Below are 16,497 nucleotides of genomic sequence, written 5' to 3'. Positions count from 1 at the left end.
CCCAAAAACACCAAGCGCTGCCAAATGTATCCGCCGAAACCCCCTTCCCTAAAACGCAAGAACCAAAGCAAAACACCTCACCGATGTCCAAAAATTTCAATGTCAGCCCGGCCCATAGCGCCATCCGCCAAATCATCCTCGTCGGCAAGCATATCGACATCGCTATCATCGTCCTCCTCCGATTCGTCTTCGGACAAATCCACACGAGCCTTCGCGGACCCTACAACACCTTTTCCGCCTGCATTGCTAATCTGAGTATGTCTTTTCGAAGTAAGGTCCAGATCGGAATCGAATGGGTTGCTGGTGGTATTGTCGACACTGCTTCCCGAAGCCGTGCGTAATTTCGACGATGTATACGTCCGCGTCGGGTCGCTGCGCACGCTGAATCTCCGGCGATTGCTCCGGACCTCAGGAGTCAAGCCGTCAGGGAGTTCGCGATCAGCGGAGTTGAGGTAGTACCGCATAGGAGAGAGACTGCGGCTGATTGAGCTGAACATGTCATACGCGGACAGACGCGGGAAATCCGGCATGTGCTGGAGACTGCGGCGGACGTCGGGGAGATTCGGCAGGTCGGCGAGTTTGGGCATGCGCGGCATGCGTGGGAGGCTGGGCATGTCTGATAAAGAAGGGAGATTCGGAAGGTTGGGGAGATTGGGGAGACTTGGGGTGGGAAATCGGGGAGCGTTGAAGCTGGACGCTCGAGGTTTCATCTCTTCTTGAACGAAGTAGCGGCGTGGAGAGTGCGCTGAGGCCGGGAAACTTGGTGAAGTTGGAGTCGGAGGCTGGTTCGGTGGAGATTTGGGGACGTGAAGAGTGTTGTCGACGGTCTCGACTTCGTCCACGACGCCAATGCCCGCATCGCGAAGTACTGCATCACCAGTGAAATCGTGCTGACGGTGATTTTGTTGCTGACGCAGAATTCTCTCTGCCTCGGTCTCAACGCCGGTAGTTGGCGCGAGCTGGCAGGTGTTGTAGCTGTCGCATCGTTGACACTTCAAGCCTAGCCAATGGAATGGTGTCCATGACCGTCTTGAACAGTCATTACATCCGACCCAAACGTCTCGCGGCCGAGGTTGGTGAACACCGTCGGTAGCAACCACTCCTGGCACAGTGCGCTCCGCATTTCTATATTCAGGCGGCAGCAGTCCATCGAGCCCTTCTTCGTCATCAGGCATGGGCTGTGCTTGAATCTCATCGTCCAACTTCTTCCACTGTAATTCCATGTTGACCGCACTTTTGCTGCAGACCGGACACTTGTATGTCACAGACATGAGATCTTTGTAGCAGTCTCCATGCATGTAATGCCCACAAGGCAGGCTCACGACTGGTGTGCGCGAGTCGAACAGATAAACCAAGCATAGCGGGCAGTTACTTTCAGTCGCCCGCTCCAAACAAGCGTGTGACGCAGCATTGGCGATGGAAATGCATACGTTACACTTCCGACAGTGTACAAAGTCTTTTCCAAGACCTTCGCCGACTCGACAAATGCCGCAATCGTCGCAGTGGTATATCCGCTTGTTCGGATCATTCTCCCATAGTTTACATTTGTTGCAATAGTACCACGCAGCATACTCGCCACATTGGATGCACTGCTCTCCAGCAGGCTGTGGTGTACAACAAAACATACAGAGCATGTTTTTGGTCCTCTTGCGATCGAGGGTATGTGGATATGGAAGGTCTTTCGCAGAGTCGTGACAATGACGGCAAGGAAACCAGCGCTCGCAATCGTAGCATTGGATCTTGACGTTCCGTTTGTAGTGAACACATCCCAAATCCGGAACCTCCTCGTCGCTGATGGCCTCGTCGGAGTCGTCAAAGACATAGTCTGTCCTGACCGGGAGAGGGCTGAAGCTGGGCGCTGTATCTCCGGGGAGGAGTTTATACGGGTTGCTTGAAATGTCCGGTGCCTGCTCGACCACAGGCGGCGTAGCGATGTCCATATCGACGTCTTGATGGGCCTCAACAGACGAGTGGTCGTGACGATGATGATGATGATGATGATGATGTTTGCAGCCTTCCGTCCTCGATAGATAGTCCTTTGTCATCAACTCGTGCATCCGCCTCGCCTTCTCTTCCGTTGACAAAGCGAGCAATTTAATCTCCTGCAGTTGCTCGCGAAGTACTGACATGCCGTCGTTCTCTGGGAGTACCCCATCTCTAGTAGTAGCCATGGTGGGTGATGATTGATGGTGAAGCAGAGCAATGAAGTCGGCACTAGACGCAGATGCACTGCTAAATCCGGGTGAGTTTCCAATGTCCTGCAGCTGAGGACGAACTGTGTCGAAAGGAAAGTCACGCTCCTCAACAGATGTTACTGGATCTGGCTCATCGGGAGAGGAACGTTCGTCCCGAATTACAGGCGAAGGTAGATTATGGTACAATGCTGGGGCTGCGGGCCGCGCAGAAGTCAAGGGACGGCTGTGAAGATCGCGGTCAATAGTGATCGAAGCGGTAGCGTGAGCAGTGGGATTGATCGCGGTGATGGAGTTGGTGGGAGTAGTTGACGCATGGGCGATGGTGCCATTAGTGTCTACATGGGGATCGGCAGTAGCAGTGGGAGGAGTAACGGTGACATTGACGTGCAAATTCGTCGTCGAAGTCGATGATGATGGCGGTGATGATGAGCGCGTCGAGGCCCCTGGAGAAGCCGGAGAAGAATGGTTTATCGTGGTGTGATGTAATAATGTGAGAAGATCTCCTTGGCTAGCATGTGAAAGAGTCTCGCCTTGTGGAGACTGTGGCTGCGGGTCGCGATCGCTCATGATCCCGGCCATCGCTGGGACCGTAGTGCAGTCAAAGGAGTAATGATCCGGCGATCATCTCCGGGGAGGGCGTCTTATTTTCTTTTCTCGTCGGGTGATGAGGAGGAAAGACGAGACGAATGTATCAAGGACGGACTACGATCGCGTGGGCAATATACAACAATATACGTGCGCAGAAACGACTACGAGAGTGCCGGGAATAACCTGGAGGACATGCCCATGGATGTCTACGCACTGCTCGCAACTGCAACTGGGCATACGAGTGTCCTGTGCGTATGTACGTACATACACACGTGTGAGAGCTGAAGAAGTATGCGCGCAATCATGTGGCCTGGAGACTTTGGTGCACGACAGGCAGGAGGCATAGAGAAAGAGAGGCGTTATGTGGAGGAAAGGAGGGAGACACACGCCTCTCCCCCCGTCGATGCTACGTCACGAGACTACTTACAGTATTAGTATGTATATATGTATGTACTCCAGCTGGAACCACGACATCTGCTAAACCCATAGCAGAAGAGCCGCCGAGCCTTTTCCTTCCTAGCACCGGCTAGACTAGAATCCTCCCTTCCCTCATTTCTTCTGGAATCAATCATCTCCAGTGAGGATGAGTGCCGATGCTGCAATGGTAGCACCACCGGTGCAGGTGATATCGATCTAGACATACTTCCAGGGACATCCTCCACAGGAGACAGAATAATATCAGGCCTAGAACGATACTTATCGCAGTGCAATAAACCACAGAGAAGGAGGCATACAGAGACTGAAGAGAGAATTGTTTCTATTTACGGGGTCCTCCTTCCCTTTCTGCCCTCATGTGCCGCATCGCGTGGACAAAGGCGACAAGCGAAACGGCCAAGCAGCCAGAACGTTGCAAGTGAGCGACATCGGTCCAGGGGGGTGGCATCGGCTGCAGGCGTGCTGTAGTCCCGGCCTCCGACGTACACGTCTGAGAAGGAGGTCTATATCCCGCTATGTACACACATTCATGGACGCTCTTCAATAATGAGTAAAAATGAAAAGCCTATTAGCATCGGCTCGTCACTAGTAGTGTAAGGAAAGCCAACTTAGGAAGTCGCAATGTGCACATACGAGTCCGTCAGCTGTACGCGCACTGATGATGCGCTCTCCAGGGGAAATCAGACGAGACAGAAACCATGCACAGCACGATGACACGCTTCATTGACGATGCAGTCCGTTGTTCGAGTCGATTAGATTGGAATACGGTCCTGTGGGTAGTCTGGGTAGAGGAACGGGCCAAATCGAACGCCCGTAGGTGCTCCGATGACTAATCTGATGCTTCACCAACCGGATGACTAATAATTCACCTGTCCGCCAATCGTTTGAGCATTCTTTCTTCCCGATTGTGATCCCATCTGATTCACTGCTGCATTAAAAGGCACTGGCATTTTATCGATCTTTCTTCTACGTGCCTCGACATTTCGGAGTCGATATCCGCGGCACGTGACCTTCACCTTGCCCTAACCCCTGACGTTCACCTCCCTATTTCTTCTCCTCGGCCTTGTACGCCGCATCGTGAGTCGCGATGGCTCGACCGCTGGGATCCGTGGTGTTGGACCACACCGGTGACCAGCGCATGACTGTGCTGGCGCAGTAGGGCGGGAAGTGCTCGTCGAACATCGTGCGGTACCAGTACGCCTCTTTCGAATCCGGAATGTCGTCGCCCCAGTGAGGCTTCTCCCGGCGGATGTTGGCTTCCACCATCTGCTCGTCGGTAACCATCTTCTTTGCCTCGTCCTTAAGCCCGTCGATCCACCCGTATCCAACACCATCACTTGACCCGGGTTAGCACTATACAGAGAAGATAATGTTCGATGATATCGAAGAAAAGAAGTTATCTTACCTGAATTGTTCCTTCTGACGCCATAGGATATGCTTTGGCAGATAAGGCTTCGCACCAGGCTCGCCTTCGGTATCGAATGCCTTTCGGAGGATGTATTTCTCAATTCGCTCCCCGGGCACAAACATCTTCTCCTTGGGGTCGATGTTCATGGAGAGATCGAGGAACTGCTTGTCCAGGAAGGGCACACGGGCCTCAAGACCCCAGGCCGAAGTACTCTTGTTGGCGCGCAGACAGTCCGCAAGGTGAAGATTTTTGACACGGCGGACAGTCTCCTCGTGCAAGGCGTCGGCCGAGGGCGCATTATGGAAGTAGAGGTATCCGCCAAAAATCTCGTCGGAGCCTTCGCCCGACAAAACCATTTTCACGCCCATGGCTTTGATCTTGCGGGACAACAGGAACATGGGTGTTGAGGCACGGATAGTGGTCACATCATAGGTTTCTAGATGCCAGATTACGTCGAAGAGGGCGTCGAGACCTTCTTGGATGGTGAAGGTCATAGAGTGGCTGGAGTTTGAGGGTCAGACACGCGGCTTAGATACGGACCACGAAAATGACCAATGACTTACTGTTTGGTTCCTAGATAGCGCGCAACCTCAAGTGCGGCGACCGAGTCAGGAGAGCCAGGAAGACCAATGGAAAAACTGTTCAATTGTGATAGAACCGGTACTGAGTTGAGATGGTAGTTCTCATCGACACCGGCCAACTCATCCTCTCCGGTGCCATCCTTCTGCGGAATCGCACGTCCAGCGACACCATCGATGCCCGGAGAGTTGGTGCCCGACGAGATCAGCGCCTGTTGTCGCGCGTACTCCTTTTGTAAACGGACAGTCTCACGTTGTGCGATCGCTGCGACCAGTGATGAATCCAAACCACCCGAAAGGAGGACACCGTAAGGGACCTCGGCCATCAATCGTTTCCGAACAGATCGCTCGAATGTCTCGCGCAGTGCCTTAAGATCCAAAGGTGTACTAGGAATGTTGGTCGGCTCCACCAACCACTTAGGGTCGTAGTATCGCGTAAGCTGATCGGTCTTGCTGTCGTAGACGTGGCCAGGCGGGAAGCTCTCGATCTGGTCGCATACGGGATGCAAACATTTCAGCTCACTCGCAAAGTACACCGAGCCGGGAGTCGTGGACGATCGTCCGATGTAGAATGTGGTGATACCGATGGGATCTCTTGCGGCGATCAATCGATCCTCCTTCTTGTCATGCAGAACCCAGCTGAACATGCCGTCGAGGAACTTCGGCGCATCAATTCCATGCTCTTGGTATAAAGGAATGACCACTTCACAGTCGGAGTGCGTCTTGAATGGGTATGGGGTCTTGAGCTGCTTGCGCAGGATCTTGTGGTTGTAGATTTCGCCATTGACAGCGAGGGCGATGTTGCCGTCGTCGCTAACCAATGGCTGCGCACCGGTGTCGAGTCCGACGATACTGAGACGCTCGTGGACGAGGATGGTGTTGTTGGCGACGTGGTTACCACTCCAATCGGGACCGCGGTGCTTGAGCTGCTTTCCCATGCGGATTGCAGTGGGCCGGAATTTGCTCACATCCGGGTGACTTTGAAGAATCAAGTTAGTGATCACTCCCGGGAAATTATTCCGTTCGAGAACGGTTTGCGCAGGGCCAATGCCGAGACGGAGTGACATACGAATGGCATGCGAAGATACCGCACATGATGGCGGTTGTCTAGAGGAAGACGGCGAAGAAGGAAATGCAAGCAACGAAACGACAACCCAATGCCGGGGAGAGGAGAAGAAGAAGAGGACAATGATATATCCTCTGAAAACCACTGGACGTCCGAGTTGCGATTGGTGTCTGGTGTGAGTCAATCACAAAGCCGCCAATTGCACGCGCCGAATTCTTTGGATAAGAAATTCGCGTGTGGTGACTATCGCCGGTTCAACCCCGCGACGGACTCGCCGAGATTCGGCCATTGTCTTTCCCCTCCCCCTCCTGCAATTATCACGCCCTGCCTTCTCCTAATGCCGCCCATACTAATGAGATAGATAATGACAATGACTGCCCAGGTGTCCTTTGGGCCTCATTCCGCATGTCCTTCTGTAGTCCGGTTGCAATGGCGAATCGACTAGATGACAACATACAGGCCCCACCGAAGATTGAACACCTCTACCTGCCTGCATATGCATGTCCTAAACAAGAGTAGTAGTACTACTGTAAATGAGTAGAATATGACGTACTGAGAGGTCGGCCGCCATACTGTACCTTATTTTTGTCCTGGAGATTCAATGTGGTAGATTTCATCTTGTTATCGATGGAGATATTGTACTTGTAGGACTGAGGTAGGCAGAGCCCTCTACAACATCGACTGACACTAGAGTTATTATCAATTTCAAGATGTAGAATTAAAATGAGTTCACTATGTCCACTATGTCCACTCATGTCAAATTTGACATTGGCTCCGATGTTCGCGCGCGAAGGGTTGCTGCCGGCTGCCGGCTGCCGAAATGCTTTACCTGTGCTTATGTAGATATGCTCAAGACGGTTCACACCTTCACGCCGAGTAATTCCGACGAAGAGGTTGTCCATCCTTGGCTGATTAGCGATATGCGGCGAGAAGACGAGATTTGCATTGATCGTTACAATAATCCATGCTGCACGCCTCGACACGAAGAGACACGAATTGGGTTTGCAGTGCGTTGGGCTTGACATTGAGCATCGTTGTTGCATCCGGATGACTCTAGCGTCTCGTCTGCCGCCCACGCAGCCCGCCATAGCAATGAAGGTCCATCGACAAATTCATCTACGAGTCAAATTCCTCGCGCGCAAACACGTTCTATCCTAGGACCAATGAAAAGTTTTCCTCGATGGCGATCCACCTCAGCGGTCTTCCCTGCGCTCCGCGCCTCGCTTCGTCCTCGCGCCTCCATTCCATTCGGTGCCAATCCTGTCGGCTTCAAGACCTGCTGCCCTATGAGGCGATCAACGAAATATATTGAGCCTCCTTTAAAATACAATTACATCGACCAGGCAGAAGATCTCTTCGTCTATCAGGCTGGCGGCTACCACCCCGTCGCCATTGGCGATCGAATTCATAACCAACGCTACCGCGTTGTGCACAAGCTCGGCCATGGGGCATAATCCACAGTCTGGCTAGCCCGCGACCAAAACTCCGGACAGCTCGTTGCCATCAAGATTGAGCTTGCAAGCTCGACATCGAATGAAGTCGCCACTCTTCTTGCCGTACAAGCTGACTCCGAGGGCAACGGCAGAGGGATCCCTGCAGTGCTTGATCACTTCGAGATCACTGGTCCAAATGGAACGCATTCCTGCTACGTAATGGTACCCGCAATGTGCAGCCTGAGCGGTGCCAAAGATGCTGGAAAAGAACGGGTCTTCTCCATCGACGTGGCTCGTGCGCTGAGCACCCAGCTGCTCCAAGCAGTGGCTTGCGTACATCAGCGGGGCTTTGTTCATGGAGACATTCACCTTCACAACGTGCTCCTGTAGCTCCCAGAATCATTCTCTCATCTTTCAGACCAAGAGCTGTATGCAGAATACGGCGAGCCAGTCCTGGAAGCGGTGACACGCAGTGATGGAGATCACAGTCCGCTCCCGCCTGGTATCCCAGCACAAGTCGTAATGCCTCTATGGCTGGCAAGGCCGAGCGAAGGACTCTCTGTGAACGAGGCCAAGCTATTGCTTTCGGATTTTGGCGAAGCATTCGCTCCATCACAGGAGCGGCGTCTCAATCATAATGCGCCAGCTGCAAGCCGACCACCGGAATCTCGATTCGCGCCTGAGCAACCTGTGAGCTTCGCAGCGGATATCTGGATGCTTGCTTGTACTATATGGCAAATTTGCGGCCAAAAGCCACTCTTTGAGGGCGCATTTGCTACAGATGATAGCATGACTCGACAGCAGGTGGAAGCTCTCGGAAAGTTACCTGCGTCCTGGTGGTTAAAGTGGGAAACGAGAGATCAATTCTACACCGAAGATGGCACAGCGCTTTCCAGTTACCCACGAAGAATGCTCTCTATGCGTATACAACAGCACATGGTGAAGCCTCGGGCAGGCCGCAACATGAAATGCTTCGATGACGACGAATTGCAAGCGCTGGAGGCTTTGCTCCGCGCTATGTTAGCATTCCTTCCAGAAGATCGCCCGACAATTACCGAAGTCCTCGAGTCTGATTTGGTGAAAAGGTGGGCACCTGGCCGAAGTGATGTCCATAGTCGGGCATTGTAGGCTGAAAGGCAGACAAGTAAAGTGTTATTAATCATCGGAGGTTACAAGTATCAGATGAGTCATCGGAATGCGATTTGGGATAGCAGGCAGAGACTTTTAATCGTGCCGTATAAATGCTGGTGTTTCGAGGCAATCAGCATTAGCTGTGGTATGGACAAGTCGTACAGTAGAACCCAGGAGGCGCATTCTATGCGACAGATGACAATTTATCCCTCCCGAATACTACACGACATTCCAACAATAAAGACTACGAGACCACCGATATTCTCTCCTATTCCTGAATTTGACATGAAGGATCGGCATTGAGGATGAATTGGGCGGTTTCAACGCTGGGTCCGGCCCCGTTCGCAGTAGCTCGGCCCAAACGTCCACTGAATCGGCGGACGAGACCCTGTTGGACAAATCAATTCCAAGCGGGACCCTGGCTATAAATTGTTCGTCCCTCTTTGTCGATTATTACACGAATTTAGCACTCCACGCGCACGATGTGCTATTAGCTGTTAGTTTCCCAAACGTTGCTCTCCAGGGCTTTCCAGTATTCGCAGATAAGCTTTCAGTCAATCCAAGTCTCTGGTCCATCATCCTTGCGTCTCGACTCACGATTATCCTTATGCTGCAGCCCGTATCTCCAACGTGATTGCCCATGTCAATCGCACCGATCAAGACCAGCACAGTCATGCCTGTTGCTGGGAAACCCTCCACATCGAACAAAGATACCACCTGATAACACTGAGCGCAGACGACCAGCACGACGACACTTACGATCGCCTCAGGCTTTCTTTGACAGTACCGGAGCTATAAACCTCGTCACCGACGGTTCTCCAGGACTACATACAACCATGCGATCCGCTCTCCAGGCTGCTGCTCAGCTTCGCTCAGCGCGAGGCAACAACCCAACAATTCAATCCGTACCTCCAGCCGAGACCTCCCACGAATACGTACCGGAACTCGCTGCGGCCGCGGCGTCTATCCTATACCGTTCACCAATACCTTCTCGAGGACGATCGATATACATTCTCAACGCCGCGGCGTTTCCTGATGCCAATGAGGTCGATTACGATAGCCTATTATCTTACGTGCTAGCACGTCTCCCAGACGAGAACGAATTGATCGCAGGCGCCGAGTACGAGATCGTCTTCTTTGCTGGAGGACAGACTGATAGTGCCACTTCGGAGAAAAAGCAAGGAGCCAACACGGGCTGGTATCTGCAGGCATACCACGTACTGAGTCGAGCCACGAGAAAGAAGCTGCAAAGATTATACATCGTTCATCCGCGAACATGGGTCAGAGTACTCATCAGCATATTTGGGACAATCGTTTCACCCAAATTTCGAAGGAAAATCGTTCACGTCAATTCGTTGACTGCTTTGGCACAGCACTTGCCAATTGAGAACCTCCTTATACCGCCATCTGCGTACCTTCAAGATCGCAAGGTTTCACCAGATATCCACGTACCCGAGGCTACGGGCACTCGAGCATTTGCCAGTCGGCGTCCACTTCCTAAGAGCTTGACCACAGGTCAGACGCGGCTACCACGTGTATTGCGGGAAACAACTACATTCATTCTTCTACCCCATAACATCCGCGAGGAGGGACTATTTCGGATCCCACCCCACACCACTCTCATTGGCGTTCTCAAGGAGGCATATGATCGGGGCCAAAAATTCATCGTGTGGAAGGAGAAAGGCGCTGTCTTTGCGCCGCCAGGCATTGATCTATCTTTGATCAACGAAATTCGGCTTGAGGATACTTACGGAGTACATCTAGCAGCTTCGCTAACCAAAGCGTGGTACCGAGATCTGCGAGAGCCCATCTTCATGGAATCCAGCTACAGCTTTGTACGCGAGAAATTTCAAGATACACATAAAGCCGTCACTCTCGAAGACTTGACGGATCTTTTGCTGCCTTCATCGGAACTTTCACCGCTTTCTGCCACAGCACGAGAGATTCTATCACGTCATCTGCTACCAATGCTCTCTAAAGTTGCTTCACACGAATCGAACAATAAAATGAATGCTGAAAATTTGGCAATTTGCTTCAGCATGTGTCTCGTTTGCGGATCGAATCAGCTAGAGGATGGCAAAATGTCCATGATCATCAAACGAATTGTCCAAGCGGCGATTGAGAACTGGGCGGCACTGCAAAAGGCGATGGACACCAGCGCCGATTCATTCAATTCAGATATTGCTGGTCCGAAAGATCATCGAGATTATGAGGATCCTCTCGAAGCGGAATGGCCTGCTAAAGCATCTTATGAGGACGATGCCCAGAGTCAATCGAGTCACCGCATCATCATGGCGGGTGGCGATGCTTCAAGAACAAATTCTTCGGATGGAACATATGCGCCGCCGCTACCGGTCCGACGGGCAAGAACGACATCCACAATAAACGATGCATCGAATCAGCAAAATGGATCTTCTGCTCAGCAACCTCCGCCAGTGCCTAAGCGTAGGCCCACAGCAAGTTCTACTGCGCCATCGCGATCTGTCACCGATCCGCCTCGCTACTCCACTGTATTTGATGCAGATGGCATATCAATTCATTCGCCGGATTCGCCAATCATCATCACGCCAGCGGATGGTTTCGCACCCTCGCGTGCGGAGTTCTTGAGAAATCACCAGTATGGTTCGGACATGAAAAAAGTTCCGCCTCTTCCGATCATAGGGACAACCGACTCTCAAACACCAGTGAGTGTGCCCAAGCGTAAAGCTGTTCCTCCGCCTCCACCTGCTGCCAGTCGACAGGAGTCTACAACACCAACAGAATCTTCTGCGGCCCTTCTCGCTCGCATGGCCGCTCAACAAGCTGCAACCAATCTCTCTCAAAAGCTTACAATCAATTCTTCACCTACACCTCCCGACGTGACTGTCTCTCCCGCCGACGATGATTCCTCCACCAAAGCCTCCCACCTGACTACGTCCACACATTCCGCTCCACCAATCTCCCGTCGCCCTTCCTTCCCGGCGTCGGCATCTTCGACATCGTCCACACCAGCACCTCGTCCGATGGAGATCCACTCGCTTTCCAAACCGGTACACGGGACAACGCCACCCGTTGTTATCACCCACGCCGCCATGTTCGGGAACAACGAAAAGCTCCCCAATGCAAATAATTCTCAGATAACTCCACGGCATCGCGCGCCCTCGCCCGGCTTGTTGAAGCGAATGGCCTCCATGGACACCATCAACCCACAACCCTTCCAAACCTCACCCTCTCAACAGGACAACAACCCACCATATTCCACCTCCCTCTCCACTCTCTCCCCAACACCAACATCAACTCCTCCTCTTCCCCAACAATCCACTTTTTCCCCTGCATCACAGCCTCAGCGCTCAAAATCCCTCACAACCCCCACTCAGAACTCCTCGGCCCTCAAACCCCGTTCCGTCATCAATTCCCTCCGGAAAACCTCCGTCGAGGATCTCCGCAGAATTTACGAGGAACGTGCCAGCACGGTCGGCGGATTGGAAAGAGTGGCTGCAGACCAGAGGAGGAGATCGGTTATGGCCGATGGTACCGCGACGTAGAATGTTCGTTGCAACAGGCCATCTTGGGGACGTTGGGATGTTTAGGGGTGTCTAGGACACGTGATCTGCGGAGTTGAAGGAAGCGAAGGTACAGCGATGGCATGATAGCCCTTGATTTGAAAGCGACCTGGAACCCTGGAGATCTTTTCCTACTTCTTCCATCACCTATGGAACTTTACACCACCATTCTCGACGACGAGTCCATTAATTCAAGATGTTTGTCTCGATACGTTCCGACCCTTCCGGTTCATATAAAGCTCCACTACGATCTTCGAACAACGATAAAGATCGGAGTTGTGCTAATGTATGTTGGAAGAGCCAAGGCTAGAACCATCATGACAACCTTGACCTGTTCCAGCTCACCACAACAAAAGAGCGCTGCGGTATTCACATATGATCTACAACGAGGAAGCGATGGAGGGAAAGGATGCACACTCCCCAAGACCCAGCCTTCCTTTCACCCTGGTGAAGGATATCATTTCGAATGAGACGAGGAATGAAAATAAACATGTTCATCAATTGATTCATCCTTCCGAGCCCCTTCTGATAAACACTGTTTCGCTGCGTTGGACATTCAAACATTAATCATTATGTCTTTTTCGACTCTATCAATAATTTCCAGTTCAAAAAAACAAATAAGCCCATTTATTCCCACATATAATTCATACCCAATCAATCATGAGAAAAGAAAATCATAGAAACGAAATCTCGTCGCTCGTCGCTCATCATCATCATCATCATCATCGTCATCATCATCACCGTCGTCGTCGTCGTAATCATGATCATCGTCAATCCCTCACTGAAAACTCATCTCGGCAACAAGCGTGCCCCAACTGCCCGCGAACCCATCGACCTTGCCCTGGCCCACTCTCTTTCCATCCCCGACAAACCCCATAATCCACGTCGCGAGATGATCACATAAACCATACAGATGCGTGTTCGTGGGGACGTTCTCGCTGATGAGATTCAGCGTCTCCTGGGAGCCCGCGTAGAAGTTCCAGCTGGCGGAGCCGTAGGAAAAGAGGTTGGAGCCGCCGTCGATGTATTGCGCGATGGTCATGCCGCAGTTGGGGTTTTTGAGGGTTGGGGTTGTTGAGGGGCTGGTGGTGGAGTCGAGGTCGGAGTCGCTGTCGGTTGCTTGATCGGGCCCGGCGGTGGTATCGGCGGTGGGGTCGGCGTCGCACCAGGAGAAATCCGGATCGATTGATGTTGGGGTAAACGGCGAGGGAGTTCTCACGGGAGCCGTCGCGCCCTGGTTGTAGTTGGTTTCGGACTGGAAGAGGGAGGTGAAGACGTTTTCGGCGTTGTGAAAGAAGAGGTTGGTGAGCCAGAAGTGTTCGCTCGCGATGCCGACGAGCCAAGTTCCCTTGGTGGCCTCGACGAGGATGCCGTGTTTGGCGGCGACACGGGTCTTACTGCCCCAGGCGTTGTCGGCTTGGTGATCGGCGAGCCAGGACCAAAAGTTCTCAATGTAGGCCGAGGATGAGGGCGAGAGGTGGAGGCCGATGTAGGCGCCGCGACAGGTCGCTTCGGAGGAACAGCTCATTTCGGTATCGCGTGTGCCGCCGATGGTGATGAGGCTGTTGAAGACGGCGACGTCGCCAGGTTGGGCGCCGGCCATGTTGATTTGGAGAACGATGGCGCCGGGAAGGGCCTGGCCGACGGTGAAACGGATGTCTTGAATCACAGCATGACCGGTGGAGTCCGGTGCACCTACTTGAACGATAGGGCGGGGATTGCTCTCATCAGAGAAGTAGGGGCCGTAGCCGGAAATGGTGGACCAAGCGTTGCCAACCAGGCGAGTCCCGTCGGGAATCGTGATGGTCTTTTGGACGCGATAGATTCCGTAGGGGAGGTATGCGATCTTGTCCGCTGCGGCAGCGGTGTCGAGAGCACATTGCAGAGCATCACTGTCGTCGTGCCAACCGTCACCGAACAGTGATTTGCCGCCATTCTGTGTGGTGTCTTTCAAGTTGATGGTATCATCTACAGTGAAGTCCACATATTGTGGAGCTGTGATGACAGGGTACCTTCCAGTCGGTGCTAAAAGTACTGGTCGCAGAGTGTTTCGAGGTTGTGGATCGGACTGGTAAATTGGGTTGGCTCCATACGTGTTACCGACGACGTAGGTCTCGACAAAGGAGGTTCCCTCTAGTCTAGTCGTAGACCCGATAATCACCATCGGTGTGTCACTGGTGTCCTTCTGAACATTCTCAATCATGAAGTTAGGGGAGGCGACGTTGCTGCGGAAGAAAGGGCCCGAGGCCATGGAGATGGCGTCAATGACCGAGACCCATGGGTTCCCAGCATTGAGCACAATCGGGTTGGCGATATTGGTGAATGTTGGGGCGAAGATGTTGATGGTGAATCCGTTGTCGATTTGAATTCCAGTAACGCAGTCTTCAAAACGCATGTTCTTCAAAGTCGCTTGTTGGAGCCCAGCATAATGAATACCGATGCTGCCGTTGACAAATTTGGTGTCAGCGACGGAGAGAGCCGAGCCTTGACCCATCCAGATGCCCGTATGCACAGCCGGTGGCATGCGGATCTCGACATTCACGAGAGCGGTGTTTTGTGCTACCCGCCAGCTCAAGGCAACGAAATTTTCCCTTGCGGCGTTCAAGGTTGTGTCCAAAATCACATTCTTCAACATGACCGAGAAATGTAATTCACCTCCATTTCCGGCGGTGACATAGCCCGGAGCGCCGCCAACGATCAGAAACTCACCCTGAAAGCCGGGCGCAGCTTGAATAATTGGTGGATCTGTAACGTCGCCGATGATGACGGTGTCTGTCAAGAGAGTCACGGTCGCGCCGAGGACGTATGTCCCTCCAGCAAGGAAGATGGTCCGTGGTTGACCAGCAAGCCACATATCATCTCGTTGACCTTTGGGTCCTTGAGCAGTTATCGCGTATGTGAAGCCGACCGAGTCGCCGGCTCTGATGGAAAAGTGCACTGGGTAGTCGTATACAGGATCTGTAAGTCCTGATAGATGCGGGACATAGTCGCGGGTGGCCGGCGTGGTGTGGTCGATGGTGGCATACCACCAGGTAGATTTGGTTTCCTTGAAGTTGTCTCCAATAAATCCCTCTGTTGAGATTGTATCTCTGTTGATGAGAGAGATTGTTTGATGTACTGGCAGTGATGTGACGATCGAGGCGCTCCAGCACAAGAGTATTAAGTTTGAGAATATCATGAGTGCGATGTTGCATCGGCAAGAACGATTCCATTTTGGAAGGGCTCTCTCGCATTATATTGAACATTGCTGCGAGATCGACACACGTCAGAGGCTGGTTTCATTATGGCGAGGAAGCTGGACGGTGTGCCTTCGGAGCTTGACCTCCTATTTTGCCGAAGCATCGTGGGAACATAGGCCTGGGAGAGGCACGCTCATAACCCAGCAAAGGTGTCCCAGGTCTGGCCAGATTCAGGCACAAAGCCTTGTGAGACACGGACAAATGGGCTGGTCATGGCCCTGCAGTCGCGCGTTGCTCGGCCGATCGATAGAGCAACGTAGAAATGGCGGCAGGAAGGGTGTCCCTGCGTATGGCGAGGTGCAGAGATCGTTGCCATTGTGTGGCAGGTGAAGTGGCTTGCACGTCGACAAGGTGACGTCGGGATTCACCTCGCGACGTGACGTGTTGATACTTGCATGAAACCGTCGCAGCTGCCCAACCAGCCCTGGAGATGGGTCCGGAGAGGCGCGCAGCCTGCAAAACCGCTGCGGCCCGTGCGAAGGAATATGCACATCTTCGCGACACGCCCGCCTTGTGCTGCTTCTTTATGCCATTCGAAGACCTCACGTACAATAATGACATGCCGACATCTGGGTTCTGGAGCATGTCAGATGGCGGCCCGTCTATGCACCATGTGCTTGAAAATTGAAACTGTGCCCTCGCAACCCTTGCAATCAACCATAGCCTTGACTCATGTTTGCACCTGGGGCCTCCAAACTTTGATACCCGAGAAATCTCGAGTTTCATGTCGCTTAGCCTGACGGCCTACCATATATAAGCTCGCGTGTTCCTTTGTCCCGAGTCGGAGTGGCGGCCCATGCTACGGCCTCCATGGCAGCAGGTGCCATGCCGTTTGCCATACGCGCTACACGTGAGCCACAGTCACTACGAGTGCTGAGTGAT

At 52.7% G+C, this 16,497-nt stretch overlaps 5 protein-coding genes across 5 annotated transcripts; 2 read left to right on the top strand and 3 right to left on the bottom strand.

Moving 5' to 3' along the window:
- Positions 1 to 2,862, bottom strand: K489DRAFT_382882 (uncharacterized protein). The gene has a single exon (XM_033605481.1). It carries the CDS (start codon positions 2,772 to 2,774, stop codon positions 78 to 80), a length of 2,697 nt encoding a protein of 898 aa, XP_033457167.1. The 5' UTR covers positions 2,775 to 2,862; the 3' UTR covers positions 1 to 77.
- A 1,400-nt stretch (positions 2,863 to 4,262) lies between these two features.
- Positions 4,263 to 6,299, bottom strand: K489DRAFT_390234 (glutamine-hydrolyzing asparagine synthase; the record flags this gene model as incomplete). Its single annotated transcript, XM_033606583.1, has 4 exons — positions 4,263 to 4,554; positions 4,624 to 5,127; positions 5,190 to 6,182; positions 6,274 to 6,299. The coding sequence occupies 4 exons, from the start codon at positions 6,297 to 6,299 to the stop codon at positions 4,263 to 4,265; spliced, it is 1,815 nt and encodes a 604-aa protein (XP_033457166.1).
- Positions 6,300 to 6,392: 93 nt separating this feature from the next.
- Positions 6,393 to 8,831, top strand: K489DRAFT_390233 (kinase-like protein; the record flags this gene model as incomplete). The annotated part of the gene is made up of 5 exons (XM_033606582.1): positions 6,393 to 6,445; positions 6,730 to 6,772; positions 7,584 to 7,697; positions 7,764 to 8,054; positions 8,094 to 8,831. The coding sequence occupies 5 exons, from the start codon at positions 6,393 to 6,395 to the stop codon at positions 8,829 to 8,831; spliced, it is 1,239 nt and encodes a 412-aa protein (XP_033457165.1).
- Positions 8,832 to 9,251: 420 nt separating this feature from the next.
- K489DRAFT_47518 (uncharacterized protein) lies at positions 9,252 to 12,552 on the top strand. Its single transcript, XM_033608649.1, has 2 exons — positions 9,252 to 11,518; positions 11,576 to 12,552. The coding sequence occupies exons 1-2, from the start codon at positions 9,671 to 9,673 to the stop codon at positions 12,356 to 12,358; spliced, it is 2,631 nt and encodes an 876-aa protein (XP_033457164.1). The 5' UTR covers positions 9,252 to 9,670; the 3' UTR covers positions 12,359 to 12,552.
- Positions 12,553 to 13,154: 602 nt separating this feature from the next.
- On the bottom strand, positions 13,155 to 15,554 carry K489DRAFT_324196 (glycoside hydrolase family 55 protein; the record flags this gene model as incomplete). Its single annotated transcript, XM_033601741.1, has 2 exons — positions 13,155 to 13,458; positions 13,543 to 15,554. The coding sequence occupies 2 exons, from the start codon at positions 15,552 to 15,554 to the stop codon at positions 13,155 to 13,157; spliced, it is 2,316 nt and encodes a 771-aa protein (XP_033457163.1).
- Between the last annotated feature and the right edge of the window lie 943 nt (positions 15,555 to 16,497).

Source organism: Dissoconium aciculare (genome assembly GCF_010015565.1).
Source record: "Dissoconium aciculare CBS 342.82 unplaced genomic scaffold K489scaffold_11, whole genome shotgun sequence".
Lineage (NCBI taxonomy): Eukaryota > Fungi > Ascomycota > Dothideomycetes > Mycosphaerellales > Dissoconiaceae > Dissoconium > Dissoconium aciculare.
Note: the sequence above shows the minus strand (reverse complement) of the source record. Positions and strands in the feature narration are given on the sequence as shown.

Excerpts from the sequence above, each read along its gene's own strand:
- K489DRAFT_382882 (XM_033605481.1), bottom strand. The coding sequence starts at position 2,774 with ATGGCCGGGATCATGAGCGATCGCGACCCGCAGCCACAGTCTCCACAA.
- K489DRAFT_47518 (XM_033608649.1), top strand. The coding sequence starts at position 9,671 with ATGCGATCCGCTCTCCAGGCTGCTGCTCAGCTTCGCTCAGCGCGAGGC. Across the intron at positions 11,519-11,575 it reads CAACCGACTCTCAAACACCA|GAGTCTACAACACCAACAGA; the intron begins GTGAGTGTGCCC and ends GCCAGTCGACAG.